The sequence below is a fragment of the Sphaeramia orbicularis genome, chromosome 3, assembly GCF_902148855.1.
Source record: "Sphaeramia orbicularis chromosome 3, fSphaOr1.1, whole genome shotgun sequence".
NCBI classification, from domain to species: Eukaryota; Metazoa; Chordata; class Actinopteri; order Kurtiformes; family Apogonidae; genus Sphaeramia; species Sphaeramia orbicularis.
Genome location: NC_043959.1, coordinates 61,140,434 through 61,158,245, shown reverse-complemented (window position 1 = coordinate 61,158,245; position 17,812 = coordinate 61,140,434). Strand labels below are relative to the sequence as shown.

The window sequence follows — 17,812 nt, the reverse complement described above, 5'->3', positions numbered from 1 at the left end:
TTAACCTCCTCAGACCCAGCTCTGGGTTTTCTGTCCACATTTGTGGACAAGAGTTTCACAACTTTATACAAAAAAAAAAAAAGAAAAGAAAACTGCCCACTTCAAGGACATTCCATAAACATTTTAAAAACTGCATCTGAAAAAACTGTTGCATCATCATGTTTCCAATATAGGCACTGATTTAATAAAAAAAACAAAAGAACTTGTACTTTGCTGACATTTCCTGGTTCTGAGGAGGTTACCAAGTATTTCCTGAACACAACAGCTGCTTTTCTTCATTAACATTAATGCATTTTAGTTGACTTTTCCAGCCACAGGAAATAAAGAATGGACTGACAATAATCACTGTCAGCCTTTTGTCGTCAGCTCTAAACTGTAGTAAATCTTGTGATTGGATTATGGCCTGAGGGGATTATCATATCAGACTGAATACTGTCCATCTGTCCAGCCTTCCTCACTGGCTGAACCTTGAAGTTTGAACAGGCCGCTTATCGTTGGCACGTCTGGTGTTCGAGGGTAATATTAGAGCACAGATAATGAATGTGCACTAGAAAGAGCAGGTTTCAACTGGGGGGATGAAAAAGACAAGGACTGTGACATGACAAAGGTTTTGACTAGGGATGTAACGATTGCCGGTATAATGATAAGCCGCGGTAAAATTGTATACGGTTAGTATTAACGTTTAAATTCTAATTCTCATGATAACTGTGTTTGATTAGCGCACTTTTCCGGAGAAAACACCTGTAATTATCTGCTTTTATATCAAATATTTGAGTATAATTTTAATTTATTACAGTTTTAATTTTCTATCCCTAATATTTGGAACCAGTATTCACTTTTAAAGTCTGTGAAAAGGTTCGTTAAACATCTGTGTGTTATTTATGCAATAAATTATATACATTTTTCAAATCGGATTTTATATTTTTTTGTGTTGTCTGTCCTTTTATATTTTTATAGTAGGTGAAAGTGAAAAAATAATAGACAGATGATATAAATGAAGTTGTCCTGAAAAAAACAGATCCCAAACATGGGTATAGTAAACATTTGTGTATATAGTATATAAAGGCAAAATCAAAAGGACTGAAAAACGGAAAAAATAGGCTCAGACCACTAAGGGTTAATATTTGAATGTTTCTGACACAGAAGGGACAAATTTTTTTTATTTTTTTTTTCCAAAATACAACATGGTTAAATTATTTCAGTGTGTATATTAGTACTTTTTGAACATTTTGAGCACAGTTTCAATAATACCACGATAATGATGACACCCGTGATAATTTTGGTCACAATAACCGTGATATGACATTTTCATATTGTTACATCCTTAGTTTTGACTAAACCTGTTGGCTTGTTTAACAAGTTTTGTTTTTTAAATGATGGGTCTTTTTCCAGTCTTTATAAACACATATGATAATAATGGTCCAAAGTAATGTGAAATTGCTGGAAAATGTGTTTTAGCGCCCCACCTGTTCACCTCAGTGCTCCACAAACTGAGGGAAAATGCTAGAACCCACACAGCACATCCGCCCTCTGAGAATGGAACAGCCTGGAATGACTAATTATAGAATGGAACAGAATGGAATAGAATGCTTTTATTGTCACTATACACATGTTCAGTGAGATTAAATTATCTGTATATTACTACAGTGTTCTGCTGCTACAGCTGTGGAGGCACAGAACAGCCATCTTGAATTTGGAGGTTGGTTTTGGTGAGAAGCAGAAGTGTCGAAAAACCAGCTTCAGGGGCCATTTCTGCTGAAAATCTCAACTGGGAACCTGGAAACTGCAACATTTCCAGTTCAGACTGAGTGCACAGTCATTCCAGTTAACTCGACTTACTAGTTAACTAGCGGGGTTTGACTCAGTTTATGTTGGATTTAGTTGCTGTGATGGCTTTTTTGATGTTTGACTTAAATGGACATAAATAATTGATGACATTCAGTGCAAAAAAAGAACTTGCATCTGGGGAAAGAAATGCCTTTTTCCATTCGTTGGTGATCGTTTTTTTCCACAGTGGTAGCAGTGGTTTTTCTGCTTTTCTTCTCCATGCTACAGCGAAGACTTATGAAATGAATATTTGAGTGTTAGGTTTTTTTGATACAATATCAAGTCTTAAAAACACTTTAGAATATAAACAATTTAGTCTGGCTCACAGGATGAACTCGGCTGAAATAAGGGGGATTATTTCCATTGTGCTGTGGCAGAATCAGCATTTTATTTACTTATTCAAGCCTCATGTTACAGAACAAACAAACTGAAAATAGGAAGTTTTGTTTCAGCTTCAGAGTTGTAGTTTTTTTTTTTTTTTTAACCATACAATAACCTTTGACCACAACAACTTGTATCCTGGTGATATTTTGGAAAACAATGTCACTGCGAAGATCAGGGCCATCCAAGTTGAGTGTGATTCATTTAGAAGAATTTTTACTTGTGTTACAGAACAATAGAGCATGGTTTCTGAGCCACCTCCAGCACTGGCACAGCACTAATGTAGTGCAGAGATGGGTTTGGGCATTCAAAACCACCTTTAACTGAACTCTACATGTGAAGACCATGGTGGGTTTTGTTAGTTTTGGGTTTTAACCAGATCAGAGTAGTGCAATCTGTCTTCCACTCTGACTTTTATTCATACCTATGCATATGGAGGTGTGTTCTATATGTTATGATGTAGATCACAGGTAGGGCTGCTCGATTATAGAAAAAACAATCACGATTATTTTAGCAATAATTGAAATCACGATTATTAAAAACGATCTTTTGTTAACCTTGAAGTTGTTTATTTTTTTTCTTACAAAACAATGTAAAATATACTCTTTAAACATATATAAAGCTTTTGAACACTAAAACAAAGTATGTTCACTTTTGTACGAAACCAAAAAAAAATCTTTGAATGTAAGTAAGTATACTGTAAATTCAAGTATGTTTCCTTTTGTAAACAAATAGTGCACTGGAATTAAACTGCTATAGACTTGCCATAGAACTGTAGCAATTAAAAAAAAAAACTCACGTGAAGTGCAAATTTTAAATTCAAGTGTGTTCAATGTAGTATGAAACATGGTAAATTAGATATATATATATTCAGTGGTGTGCCGTGAGGTTTCAGTTCAGGCCTTCTGTATACATCAGCCATCTATAGAATACGCAGGTTGTGCACGACAACACAATGACCATGCACTGCACAGAAAACCAACATTAAGCCACAGTGTCGCACCACGCATCCAACAATACGCAACATTAAGGAAATACTAAAAAAGGCTGCTCTGAGCAAAGGAACAATATATTCCAAAAATCAAAGCACAAATAACAAAATGCACCAGTTTCATGCAGAAGTCATTGAACAGCAAAGCAACAAAACCTTCCATGTGCCCCGGTTCTAGCCTACGCAGTGTTCCACACTGCACAACGCTTTGCACAATATAAGGTGGCCGTGGTTCAACTTTAGATGGTTCAAAAGGTTTGTTGTGTTAGCGGTCGGTGCGGACACAACTACGAAACACTTTTTGCACACGATGTGTTTTTGCTCTTCGTCTTCTTCATCAAACTCAAAGTGATTCCATACAATTGAACTGGACTTGCCTTTGTCATTTACCAAGGGGGGCGGGGCGGAGCAGCTCATGGTAGCTTGCGTGTGCGTGAATTAAAACAACTCAAAATTAATAATCGTTTTTTTCTCGATTATATATTTTTTGTAATCATTGAGTGTAATAATTGAAATCGTAATTGAATTTCTATTAATTGTGCAGCCCTAGTCACAGGTGTCAAACATAGGGCCCGTGGGCCAAAAGCGGCCCGCCAAAGGGTCCGATCCAGCCTGTGGGATGAGTTTGTGGAATCCAAAAATTACACTGAAGATATTAAGGTTTCACATTCAGACCAACGTGAGCTCAAGTGGATTGAACCAGTAAAATAATAACATAAGAACCAATAAATAATGACAACTCCAAGTTTTTCTGTTTGTTTTAGTGTAAAAAAAATAAAATTACACAAAAACTGTTTACATTTACAAACTGTCGTTTCAAAGAAATCTGAATAACCTGAAAAAATATGAACAACCTGAAACGTCTTACGAGAACTAAGTGTAATTTTACCAATGTTCTGCCTGTTCTTAAATGTTTTGTGTATTTGTAGATCCACTGTGATCTATAAGTTGTAATGCACATGTGTAAATGATCAACTGAGGCAGAATGTTGTTAAAACTGCTCTTATTTTTCTTAAGAAATTTCAGGTTCACGTTTTTAAGGAAACTTTATAGATGAAATTTTACTTTTTTCATTATTACCTCTGCCAGGAGGTATTGTAATCACTTTGCTTTGTGTGTTTGTTTTCTTGTTGTCATCTTTAGTGTAAAACTCTTCCACCCATCTTTCCCAGATCTTCCCCACAGATAGGCCTAGGCCCTGGGACCAACCCAGTCCATTTTGGTCCCAGTAGGACAAAGTTCAAGGTCACAGCAAGGTCACAACATCTACAGTTTTCCATCTGTCATCATTGAGACATTTTCCAAAATTCATCCAAAATTCCAAACGACTCCGATTCTCCTCCAGTTGGATCCACCTGTAGCTTAGAACAGTATCTTATATCTGGAACTAAATTGTCCACATCCACTGTGGAATGTGGACTCTGTGGACATTTACACTGAACATTGAAAATCCCATTTCCCACACATTTAAAATTAGAACTCAACTAATATTGATGTGAATTGAATCTAATTGGACAGACACATGACTGGGACCAGATTCAACTGTTTCTGCTGTATGGAACAACCTGGAAACTGTTGGATTTAAACAGAAACAGTGGATCCACACATGCACAGTGTTCAGGGGGCTTGGTGGAGGTTTGCGTTCTCTGAATACTTGTTTTTATTTTACTGGTTCAACCCACTTGAGATATATTGATATTGCACTGAATATGGAACCTGAACTAAAATGACTTTGACATCCCTGATGTAGATTTTAGCTGTCACAATAAATATGTGACCTTTGCACCACTACACGTCTGTGTATTGTATTACCAGCCTGTTGTAAAAATCCAGTCTTGGTTCATTTGCAGTGTGTTTTTTCTAAGTGCTACATCGTCGACAGCTCAAAGACGAGGGTTTTAATTGCATTGTAAAACATGATCATCTTCCCTCTAACCTGTGCAGTCACAGTCTCATAGAGGAGAAGAAATGTTTGGAGAATGTGAGCTGCCGTTGCCTTTGATCTTTTTCTGTGCAGCTAAAAATGGAAATGCTTCAGACAATTTTTTTTTTTTTTTTTTTAATTTTTGGATTACACATGCAAAATGATTCAGAATATGCAATGAGGTGAAGCAGCCCCCGTTAGCCTCCGCTGTTCTCATTCACAAACTTTGTCTCACTGAAGTGGACTTGATTGAGAAGATGGCCTGATTATGTAATGAGACCCCAGCCATTCATAAATGAGTTTCACATGAGGCGAAGTATCCTCAAGATTCTGGTTCATCGGTGCCTGGATCTCACTGAGCGTGTGTGTGTGTGTGTGTGTGTGTTTTTGTGTGTGTGTGTGTTTTTGTGTGAAAGACAGTCTGTGCATGTAGAATAGGAAGCTATTGTAGATGTACTGAAATCAAATGGGGTCTTGTTTAACTCTGTGCTCTTTATATTAGCCAGAGTAGCTCATGCTGTGTTGAATGGTTGTTTTTTTGTGCATGATAGTCCTCTTTTTATTTTATTTTTAAATATTTTTATTTTTTTTTAAATTTTCTTTGGACTTTCCCAAATCTGGTGGTATTCTTTGCAGCAGCCTTTTGTTCTCGCTGCTTATCCCAGCTCACTTTACTTCAAAAATGCTAATGGGGTGTTTAAAAAAATCTGAAAATTTGAAAGCCCCACTGGAGTGGTTTTGCTAAAATAACTGAGGTGGTCTTAGCGGATGTTGTAGTTTAGTTTTATTTGCATGAGCCTTATCACAGAACCAAGTGAATTTAGTGTCACTTCTCTTTATAGCAGTGTTTTTCAACCTTGGGGTCGGGACCCCATGTAGGGTCACCTGGAATTCAAATGGGGTCGCCTGAAATTTCTAGTAATGGATAAAAAAATGTAAAAAAAAAATGAAACTTGCTCATAAAAATCTACATTATATTGCCTAAATGTTGTCTAAAATTAACGTTTATTTGCAACATAGTATAGCAAACTATTACATGATCAAAAAGAAATTAATTTTAGCCAAAAAAAGTCTCTGTTTTGAATGTCTGGGGTCACCTGAAATTTCTAATAATGATAAAAAAATTTAAAACTTACTCATAAAAATTTACATTATATAGCCTAAATGTTGTCTAAAATTAACATTTATATGCAACATACTATAGCAAACTATTACATGATCAAAAAGAAATTAATTGTAGCCCCAAAAAAAAGTGTCTGTTTTGAATGTCTGGGGTAGGTTGGAAACCACTGCTTTATAGTAACAGGTTAAAGTACTTCCAATGCATATAATTAAAGGTAAACTCATGGCAAAGGCAGATATCTTTTTAGTTCATTACTCATTTAGTGCTGAAATCGGCAGTTGTTTTTTAGATTTTACTTGCCGTCATCTGCCTTTAATGACACACAATACAAACCAGACACGGACCAGTAGTGATTATTATACCCCGGCCCACCTGTAGGGCAGGCTGTGTAGCAATAGTAATGCCAGGAGGTCCGTCCGTCTGTCCATCAGAGTTTAATGGACTGATTCCGATTCTTTTCAAATTTGACTCATTTTCAGGGCACAGATTAGATGGCTGAATTTAGTTTTTTGGTTTTTTTTTTTTGCAAATTTGAACTAACTATTCTTTTTTATAGTAAGATAACATTTACTGCCACGCCAATTAAACACCTTTAAAATGCAATGTGAATCATCACGTGGCCTATTTAGTCATTAAAACACTGGTGTTTCAAAAGAATGCCAAAAACATAAAAGAGCTAGTCTGTTGAACGACTCTTTTCAGTGAACGACTCCTGATTGAACGACTCCCTTCAAAGAGACAACAGTCCCATCACTACTGCTTTTCCAGACTCGATATGAGAGGATGCTAATGCTTTACTTAATGAGTATCCATTTTTGGTCAGATCATCAACCATTTGAAGATGTGTGTGTGTGTGTGTATATGCAGTGTACATATATAAAAAACAGCAAATCATGTCTAAAAATGCTCACTCTCACAAAACAGAACAGTCGCTGGGTTGATGACCTAAGTGTTTGTCATTTCCGTGCTCACTGGATAGTTACCTCCTTCCACACCGCCACCTTCTTTTTCAGCCTGTAACACCCACTCGTTCTCAGGCACGGGCCGCGGTACCTGCTTGTGAACGCAACATCTGCGGGAATGGTGTGGACATATCCAGGTACAGCACGGATCTGGATACCCAGTCTGAAAACACCCAAACAGCCCTCAGTAGTTTTACACTTCTTACTTCCACACTGGCTTCTATGCATTACTCCCTGAAACCACCCAAACAGAGGATCCTTGGCGAGCCCCTGTGACCCAGTGGTCATTTGGGGTTGGCTAAAAGATTCAGTCCAATTCTGACAGTTAACAGACACGATGTTCTACACATGAATAGACTGCACATAATTTAAAACAAGCAACAAGATTACACATTAGGCTGGTCCAACAATCCTGGTAAAAAATAAAGTTTCAGATCACCTCAGTTAGAACCCTGCATTAGGTTTATTCATTCAAAAGATGATTTAGGAAAAAATTTGGAAGAAAAAGGAGATGTTTTAGAGGTTGAACAAGTTGCTGGAAGTTTCCTGGAAATGGACTAATTGTTCATTTTCAGCAAAGACGAGCTGAGCTGTAAGAGAAGAGCAGGACTATCAGAACCAAGGTCTGAGGGATTCAGCTAGAAATATATGGATGAAGTAACTCCGCCCACATCTGTGGTACTGGAGTAAATATATGGATGAAGTAACTCCGCCCACATCTGTGGTACTGGAGTAAATATATGGATGAAGTAACTCCGCCCACATCTGTGGTACTGGAGTAAATATATGGATGAAGTAACTCCGCCCACATCTGTGGTACTGGAGTAAATATATGGATGAAGTAACTCCGCCCACATCTGTGGTACTGGAGTGTAGAACTGGTTGTGGTCCATTCTGTGACTCCAGTGTGACACCAGAGCAGAAGCAGCTGATGGTGGACACCATGATGTTAAATGCAGGTTCTCTGGGTTCCACTAAAGCGTTGGGATGTCCTTCATCCATCAGATTGTGAAGGGAAGCAGATCAGGGCTTTTGTCTCCACCAGCACCATGCGTCTGTTTGAACCTTTGGATCTGCCACAAACATTCTGAACAGTTCCTCCAGTAGACTGGGCTGATGATGCAGACTTTCAGAAGGAGGAGAAAACTGGGCATTCCACTAAAGTTGTCAATGATGTCACTGACAGAGGGGCAGAGCTTATTCCAGACTTCAGCTGTAGCCGAACAACAAATGCAGATCACAAACAGTACTGGCAACAAGTTGTCAAAGAACACAGGAACATTTTTGGTCATTTCAATAAACCAACAGTGGTTGTTGGACTTTCTAAGGAACATTTTTCTGCCAGTTGCAGTTTGATTTTGAGAATAAAATTACAAATTCTTCTAATCTGCCTTATTCATTTGGATAGTTCTGTTAGAGTATATACAGACATCTGCACCTGTCTGTGACACCTCTAAATATGAATTAATTTGCATCAAATTTGGACTGAAGTAATTTGGCCAGATATGGAACCAAATGCAGGGTTTGAATCCAGAGAATCTGAAAAACATTTTTTTTTTGACCACCCTATTACACATGACTTATTATTCATTGGAAGTGATGGTCACACCGCTGAATCATCGTTTGAGTGTATGGTACCAGATGGTACGGTGTTAAACCGCTATAAAGATAGTGGCTTCTTGTTTCTTGCTCGTCCACGGAGACGGCGCTTGCGATTTGTACCTAATAATAGTGGAAGAAAAGGCAAAACCGTACAATAGATACATCCGTCAAATGTTCCACCAGTAGCTGAAGAGGCTGTACTGTAAATTGGCTATTCTCACTGTGTTCTTTTCATTCAACAATAAAAGGATATTGGCTATCGAGTCAAACCCTGAAATGGCTGGACCTAGTAGCACCTGACCTACATTAGCAGGAGACAACGGTTCTTAAAATAGATCTTGTTTTCTTTGAGTGAAGGGAACATGCACTCAGCTGTGAAAAGCTTTTGCGTTTTTTCATTTGACTGCAACACATTTCATTCTTAAAACAGCTAAAAATAACCCGGCGCTCATCATTGTGCCTGCAGACTCTCCCCTCCTCTCTGCTGTGCTATTTTTAGTTGCCCCCAGGATCCCCTGTGTTCGTGTTTGTCATTTTCTCTCCACTTCCTCCCCCACTCTCTTCTGTTTGGCTGTGCTGCAACCCTAGAGGATGCTTGGCACCTCAGCATCATCTGTACTCAGGAAGATCACACAAAGGAGAGATGGGTACAGCAAAGGGTGCAAAGACAAGGGCTGAATATTTGTCAAAATAGCATTATATAAAAAAAACAACAACTTTATTATCTCTGCAGGAATATTTGTATTAAAACATAGCAGCACTGTAGACATCATACGAGCAGCTAAAAATACATGCTCACATGTGCAGTGCTTCACGATAAAGCTGATAAGGAAACCAAGATCATCATGATCATTTAAATCACATGCACCCCGCATAATAATAATAATAATAATAATAATAATCAAAAAAAATATGGTATCACCTCAAAGATTTTAGGCAATTTAACACGTCTGTAAAACAACATGCGTCAGAGTGGTCTGTCATTAGACGTCATCTCATTTTACTGTTGCTTTATGCAAATGAGATGAACTGCAGTTGAGCTAATTTACATCTGCAGTCTAAGTAAATACCCTGCCACTTTGTTTTTGGGTTTTTTTGCCATCTTCACCTTTTTCCCAAACTTCAGAGAGCATTCAAAGTCCTTGTGAAACGCTAGCAGAGACAGGGCTGTTTGCTTTTGCATATCTGCCATGGACGTATTTAGAGAACTGGTCTTATGATTGCAAAGTGTTTTCTGTTCTTTTCACTGGTGTGTGTGGCATCGACATTTGTGGCTTGGGATATTTCTATGTCATGTGGACTGCTGTGCATGTGACATATATTTTCCTGCTTGGGTCAATGGGCCACCAGACCACACCCTAAGGCACTGATTTTAATCTCTGTTGTTTGGGTGTTCAGTTAAATACATTAAATACAGTACAAAACTAACGTTGTACACCGCTGATAATAAACAGAGTAATGGATAATATCACTACAGTCTCTTATTGTGGTCTATGAGACAGTGCTGTTTTAGGTACCAGATTCTTTCACTGTAGTACAATGAGTGAATGCTCAAAATGGATTCCATATCCAGCTCTAATACAGTGATGATATGTACATGTTTCCTTTAATAGCACTTATCCAAATAGGATGACCCTTCTCCTGAAAAGTCCTTTCTCTAACTGTGGAGCAGCAACTAATAACTATGGGATCAACCCCGTCCCAAAAAAAAGAGGATAGGAATACGCAAGTTTTCTTGTCACTCATAGTCATTTTAATTTATTATCAGTCCCTCCAGAAAATGCAGCCAAAAATCCTTAAATTATGCAATGGAATATGCAGGGTTTTTGTGTGATTTTATGAAATGTGAAGTTGCAGGAATTTGCAAAAAATACACAAAGTTGCAAAAATATGCAGGAACTGGAAAAACATGTTTCAATGAAAAAAAAAAACAAAAACAAAAACTGATTCTTCTCCCACACCCTGTTCTAACTAGGTCACTACTAAATGAAAGATGTGTAATTCCATCCTTATGATAAGCAAACATACAAAAAGTAAGTATCCACTACGTCACAGAAAGGGCTGGTTCTGTTTAAGTTCTGTATTTTCTAAGTGTGGCTCAATATGGCTTTAACATTCCTGAGTCATAAGTGTCCAAAATAAAATAATTACTTCCTGCTTCACAAAAGTGAGGTAGAACAGGCCATCTGTTTCAAGGCTATTAGAACCTTATAGAACATTATTATCGCTGCAGCAGAAACCATTTTCAAATGTTTCACGCTGGAAAAGTGGCTCCAGGGTCGATTTTCTCTTATGTTCCAACGTACAGTTGCATGGGGTGTAAAATAGTATGACCTGCTTTCCTGTAGGACAGCGGGGTACTGGTTTGCTCTGTGTTTTGCAGATATTTTTGTTGGCAAAGGAGCTGCATTTTTCATCATCTTGCAGGATTGTTTTCAAAGGTTCACAGTTAGTTTTTTAGTTCTGTGGACGTGTGAGCTGATGACGTTGTGCATTACATATTACATCACTACCCGTGTCAAGTTACAATCCAATATTTTTTAAACTGTATAGGGAAAAATGCAGGGATTATGAAAGCATGTGAGCCCTGCATATTTTGCGCGTTTTGTGCAGAAATATGCTACTATTGTAGTGAATATGCGCTCTTTTTGGAAAAAATGCGGACCCCTGCATAATGTGCGCTATTTGCTCGATTATGCATTGAATTATGTGATGGCATAATCATGTTTTTCTGGAGGGACTGGATCATAATCAATAAATTCAGGTATTGTTCATTGTTAGATATTAATGTGGCTTCTTAAATGCAAGAGCCATTATATGTTTAACAGTGCAAATAGAGATGTCAATTGTGAGCTTTTTGTCTCAACATTAGATCTCATATCAAGGAACAAAGATCAGAATTCAAATGTTCATGGACTGTAAATATGCTCTGGGATCTTTTTTGCCCTTTCTCCCCACTTGTGCTTAGTGAGTGTCCCTGAAGGCTACCCTCTGGCTCCATCGATCAGACCCAAGAGGTCACTCTAATTCAGGGCTGTCAAACTCATTTTAGTTCAGTTCCGCATACAGCCTAATATGATCTACAGTGGGCCGGAACAGAAAAATACTACAAATAATAGGATAAGAGCTTTTAAGTGAAAAAAAGTAAAATTCCTTAATGAAAATGTTTACATCTACGAATTGGGCTCGAACATAACATGAACAAATACACTACAAACAAAAAGTTTAGGATATTTCCTTTTTTTGGGTCATTGTTTTTGTCATTTTTGTCATTTGTAAATAAAACTATGGTTATTAAAAAAAATGTGTTTCAATTCACACATAAAAAAGTACAAAGCACAGTGCAAGAATCCCAACTGAAAAAAATTGCCCAAAAATTAAAAATATCCTTTTTGTTTGCAGTGTATGAACAACCGGAAAATTCCCAACAAAAATTAGTGCAATGTTAACAATATTATGCCTTAGTTTATCATTTGTACATGTAAGTCGCAACTTAGAGTTCACAGTGGATCTACAAATACACAAAACATTTAATAACAGGGAGAATATTATTAAAATTCCACAAACTTCTCTTAAGACATTTCAGATATTCACATTTTTTGTAAAAGGCTTGTCTGTAAATGTAACTATTCTTGTGTAATGTAACTTTTTTTTTACACTAAAACAAAGAGAAAAATTAGCAGTTTTCATGGTTATTATGATAGTATTTTACTGGTCTGATCAGTTTTAGATTGAAATGACCTAAAATGATTTGAACATCTTTGATTGTTAATATCTTCATTGTAATTTTTGCATTTCACACATTCATCCCAGGGCCAGATTGGACCCTTTGGCGGGCCAGTTTTGGCCCCCGGGCCGCATGTTTGACACCTGTGTTCTAATTAGTGTAATAAGGTGCCAGACTGAAGCTGTTTGTCAGAATTTTACATCCCAAAGCTCTTACTAAAATTGCAAGACAAAAAAAATAATCTATAAAACAGTAAAACCAATCATATACTCTACAGTTAAAAACAAAATGAAAACATAGGACACAAGTGTGTACAAGACCACTATGAATTCTGCTCTCTAAGCTGGGCCATGCAGGTTACACAGGGACATATTGTTACACTTTTACTCCCCATCCTACTCCCATCCATTATTTTGTTATATTTAGCCAGAGGTTTGATGAATAGTTCCTTTTGAAAGAAGGGAATTGCTAAAAATAGAGCCCTGCTGCCGTTCGTGCCAGGCAGTTCCAGGGCATCCGTTCGCTCGACTGCCACTGATGACGGAGAGGACCTTGCTTTCCCTCTCTCTCTTTGTCCTCCTTATTCACCTCAGCTGTTCTCTGTGTACTTCGCTGCAGTATGTTCTTCTACACTGACATTCAGCTTTTGAGTTTGGAAAGTCAGATGCACAAGATGTTGAGCAGCTGCAGTTATACCGCCATCACTCATTAAGTTACTGAGCGTGACGACATCATTATCATTAGTTTTCAGTGAGTGTGTACATTATTGTCTTTAGTTTTAATGATCTTGGGTATTGCTGCATTCATTAGTTGCAGTTTTTCTGCGACCTCAGTCCCATCCAGTAACTTTCAGGTGTAAACTAAGCTGCACCACCAAACTGAGCACTGAAGCCAAAGCTGAAGTGTCACAACTTACAGTTCCTCCAATGGACATTTGAGCAGGGTTCTCACGAGGAACGGGGGTACATGTGTGAGTTTTGTAGGGGCGTCCGGGGACATCCTCCCCCAGGAAATTTTGAAATTTATAACTCTCTGAAACACTATTTCCTGCATTTTGAGGGGCACATTTGAAGAATGAAGCCAAGTTTTTGTCTTTGTTACAACAATGACTAAAAGCAAAAACTGTTTTTTTTTTTTTTTTTTTTTCAATTTGTGAATGGTAATTATTGATGGGAAATGATGAATGAAACGATTATGAAACAATGTGATATTACCCTTGCGTTTGGTGTTGCTCCCGCGCTTTGACTCAGACACGATCGTAGAAAAATATTCACTTGCACGAAATTCGGGATAATCGTAGCAACAGTCACACTACACGCATGCACAGGGTAAGTTTTAGATCTAATTTTCCACGGGTGATGGGTCCGTTTAAATCAGATAAATTGATTGAAGTCTCATTGTCAGCCAATGAGCGTAAGGCAAGTGATGTTGGTGGGCGGGATCAGATGATACCAAGGCACACAAAGGGGTGTGGCTTCTATTGTTCTCATTTCCTGTCTGCAGCGCTTTGCACCAAGACAAAGGAATATAGTTTTTCAAATTCAAATCTTGTTATCATTACACTGGACATTCACACACACACACACACACACACAAACACCGCTACGCTGGTTGAAAGACAGTGTCGCGGGTCAAATCTCAGCATCGGGGCCCCCCAGGGACAGCGTTGGGCACCCCAACGTTCAATGACGCTAGTGAGAACCCTGTTGAGGGTGGTTCCAAAAGCGATTCAATCCCCATAGACCCCCCCCCCCCCCCATGTTAAAATATCTGTTCAACAGCATAAATAAATATGTTTACAGACTGGTACCAAAATAGTTTTACTCTGCGTAGCTGATTTCCCCATTATTTCCTTTTATACATGGTTTAGAAGTTACACAGTTGGAACTGTGACTTTTGCCTGCTCTTAGTTATAATCCCTGACCTCATAGAATAACTTGGCTGCACCAACTATGGTCAGGCTTGTTCTGCTGTAGCACATGGTGTTCTCACTCGCCTGCTATTAAACAAAGTTGGCATGACTGTTACCAAATACAACAGTACATGTTAATATTTAGCAAGTAGCTGAAATCACTAGGTGGCTCCTGTTCTCAGTAAGTCCGATGATGGCATTACTGGGGGTTTTAAGAGCCGGATGGGAGCACTCTGAACTCCTTAGTTGAAATTTAGGAACTACAACCTGACTTTTTAACATTACAGTATGTTATTGTGCTGGGTGGTTGTATTTTCAGTTCGCATTAGTTTGTAAATTTTACCCATTCACCCCTCACACTTCCACAGCTTTTGCCCAAATATAAACATTTCTGATTCTGACAAAATGCCAAACTCCAGACTTCAGAATGAGCACAGCAATGCTAACAGTTCTCAGATGAGCCTATATAATTACATTTTGGTGTCCACATACTTTTGACCACATACTGGGCTTAAGTGCTCAGTATTGACAAGTGCACTTTGGTTTATTCAATTCTACAGTGTATTTTGTTTTCCTATTGGATTTAGAAGATTATTTCATTCTGCTAACTCAGTCTCCATTTCTGCTTCTTCTTTAGTTGTGACCGGAGCTACAGATGGAATTGGAAAGGCCTACGCAGAGGAGGTACGATTCCCCCAACCTCCTCACGCTAAATAACAATGGTGCTCGCTGAATGGAATACAGCTACATTTTCCTCAAATAAGCTTATTAATGCATAAATATATTTTAGAAAATATACTATTTTCTTTTGTTCAGACAAGGTATAGTTTTTAGATGTTTCCTGTTCGACAGTTTCCACTGTGACTGCAGTCTTCCTCAGAAGCGTCATCCAACATGCTGCCGACGTGTCATTTATCAGCTGGTTGGCTCGACGGACCAATCGGAGTCCGTCGAGCCGACCACGCCTCCTCCGCCTTGGGTGGTCTCTGGAGGAGGGAATCCCAGGTGTGCAGAGGGTGTACGCCCCCTCGTCCTGGTTGATGGTGTCGCTCGCCCACTTCCTGACCTCTATCGCCTCCTTGATCCAACGTTTGAGTTTGTTTGTTTCAGATGTTCTGACTGTGCCCTTATCCCAGTCCATGATGAGGTTGTGTCTTCTGCAGTCTGAACAAAAGAAAATAGTATATTTACATAAACAGAAGACAAAATGAATGTCATTAGCCTTATATTTTAGAAAACATTAAATACAGGTCAAAATAATGACCTGTTTGGCTCTAATATGTTTGAAAATGTGAGCACATGACTCTTTTTGTGATGTTTTGTTTTTTTCTTTGCAGCTCGCCCGCAGAGGCTTTTCCATCGTACTCATCAGCCGCTCTCAGGAAAAGCTGGATGAAGTGTCCAAGGCAATTGGTAAACCAAACAAACAAAGCCACATATTGCATAATAAACCAAATGTTGCCTGGAATGTAAAGGTAAATGGAAAGTGAATATTTTTGCAGACTAGGTCTATATAAATCACTCTGAGAATGATATTACCGCATTAATCCATCACCCTAGCTAATCCTACATGTAACTGTCGAGGGAAATCAGCAGCACTCTACCTGTGGTCCAGAAGCTCAAGTCTAATACACTTCATGTGCAAAGTATGACAGGTGTTTGACAGATCCATGCAGTGATGCAGCCTCATTTATCACTGCCTGGGTGTGTTGCATTCATATTGCACAGCGCGGTAAGTCCAAGAGAAGTAAATGACTAATGACTAAACATTATTGCATTGAATTGCGTATTTTGCACAAGTGATCCTTTTATTGAATCGAAACGCTCCTGCAGTTAGCCAGGAGGCTGTAAAGCCTTTTGCCGGAGCTAAAAGTGAATCTGTCCAATTAAAACAAACTTCCTCTTGGGAGGGGGGTACTCTCATTGATGAAGGATTATTAGAGTTTAATCATTTTCTCCACTTTGCTCTCCTTTCCAAGTTACAAGTGTGGTCATTCATATTTATGCTCAAGCACTGATGTCTGCTATCGTCATAACCAGTTTGTCAGATGCAAAATAAAAGCTTTCTGTGTTCTTTGGCCTCCAGAGAGCAAATGTGGAGTGGAGACTAAAACGATTGCGGCTGACTTTAGTGCCACTGATATCTACTCCAAGATTGAAGATGGTCTTTCAGGACTGGAGATTGGAGTTTTGGGTAAGATTTGCAGCAGGTGTTTAGGTTACATCACCGTGTCTAAATCTTTGTCATAAACTACTTTTCTGTATGATCATAAAGGTTTATTTGCTTCTTTGGACCTTTGCTGCCCTCCAAAGATTGGAAAGAGGAATAACACTTTTACATAATAACCCATCACACAGTACTCATCGTGGTGCTGTTATTCTTTTCTCCACAGTGAACAATGTTGGAATCTCCTATTCTTATCCTGAGTTCTTCCTCAACGTCCCTAATCTCGACACCGTAAGTTACCAACTTATTATTGTTTAAATGTGTGACTGGCTGACGGTGGGTTCTCAACTTTTCTTTTTTCCTCTGAGACCTACCTACATGTATTGAAGAAAAACTAAAGCCCCAGACCACAAACACATACATAAAGAATTAAGTAATTCCAAATCCTTATTGACAAAAATGAGCATTAATTATGTTTTTACCTTTTCTCTTTGGTTTGACATTTTGTGGATGTTTGAATTTATGGAATTAATCATATAATATTTGTTCAGATATGCATTTGAGTGTATGTCTGCAGGTTTAGATGAATAACTGTTTCTTTTCATTTGCGTCAATAGGTGTATTTAATATACACAAATAGTAATAAATGCAAGTACATGAAAAATACTACATACCAATAGTGATGCTCCTTTTAAGGGCTGCACGAGCAATCGATCTTAAATTGAAATTGGATTATCTGTTGTACATATCTTATATTAAATGGAAGTTGAATGTGACTTGACTAGTTCTAAACTGTTGGATGGACAGCATACATCATGAACCAAAATGGAGAAGAAGAAATGTAATGTTATTAGTTGTCTGTTTAATCTGTACATTACAAAGCTGTTTTGTTTGAAGAGTCTTTTTATTTTTGCAAGTCTAAGTAATATTCTGAGTAATATTCCTATATAATAGTAATATTCTTTTTCTTTTAGAGGTACTGAACAGTCAGGTTTGGTTCATGTGTGTGTGGTTTAGATGAACTCACACCTGTCTGTGCTGAACTCAGAGCAGAGGTCCGATTCCACCTAAAAGATCTAATTTTACAGCTTTAGACAGTAGTTGTGGTGAAGAGCATAGAGCAGAAAAACCAGAATATGAACCTGGGGGTTTTTGTGCTCCAGACATGCTAGCCTAACAGTGCAGGTGTTAAGGAA

At 38.2% G+C, this 17,812-nt stretch overlaps 1 protein-coding gene across 1 annotated transcript in view; it reads left to right on the top strand.

Moving 5' to 3' along the window:
* The window catches only part of LOC115413549 (very-long-chain 3-oxoacyl-CoA reductase-B-like), a 41,511-nt gene that overhangs the window by 3,104 nt on the left and 20,595 nt on the right, over positions 1-17,812 (top strand). The window contains exons 2-5 of the mRNA XM_030126474.1: positions 15,087-15,133; positions 15,787-15,862; positions 16,536-16,643; positions 16,843-16,907. Coding sequence (XP_029982334.1) covers positions 15,087-15,133; positions 15,787-15,862; positions 16,536-16,643; positions 16,843-16,907 — 296 coding nt within the window. The remainder of the gene's footprint in view (positions 1-15,086; positions 15,134-15,786; positions 15,863-16,535; positions 16,644-16,842; positions 16,908-17,812) is intronic.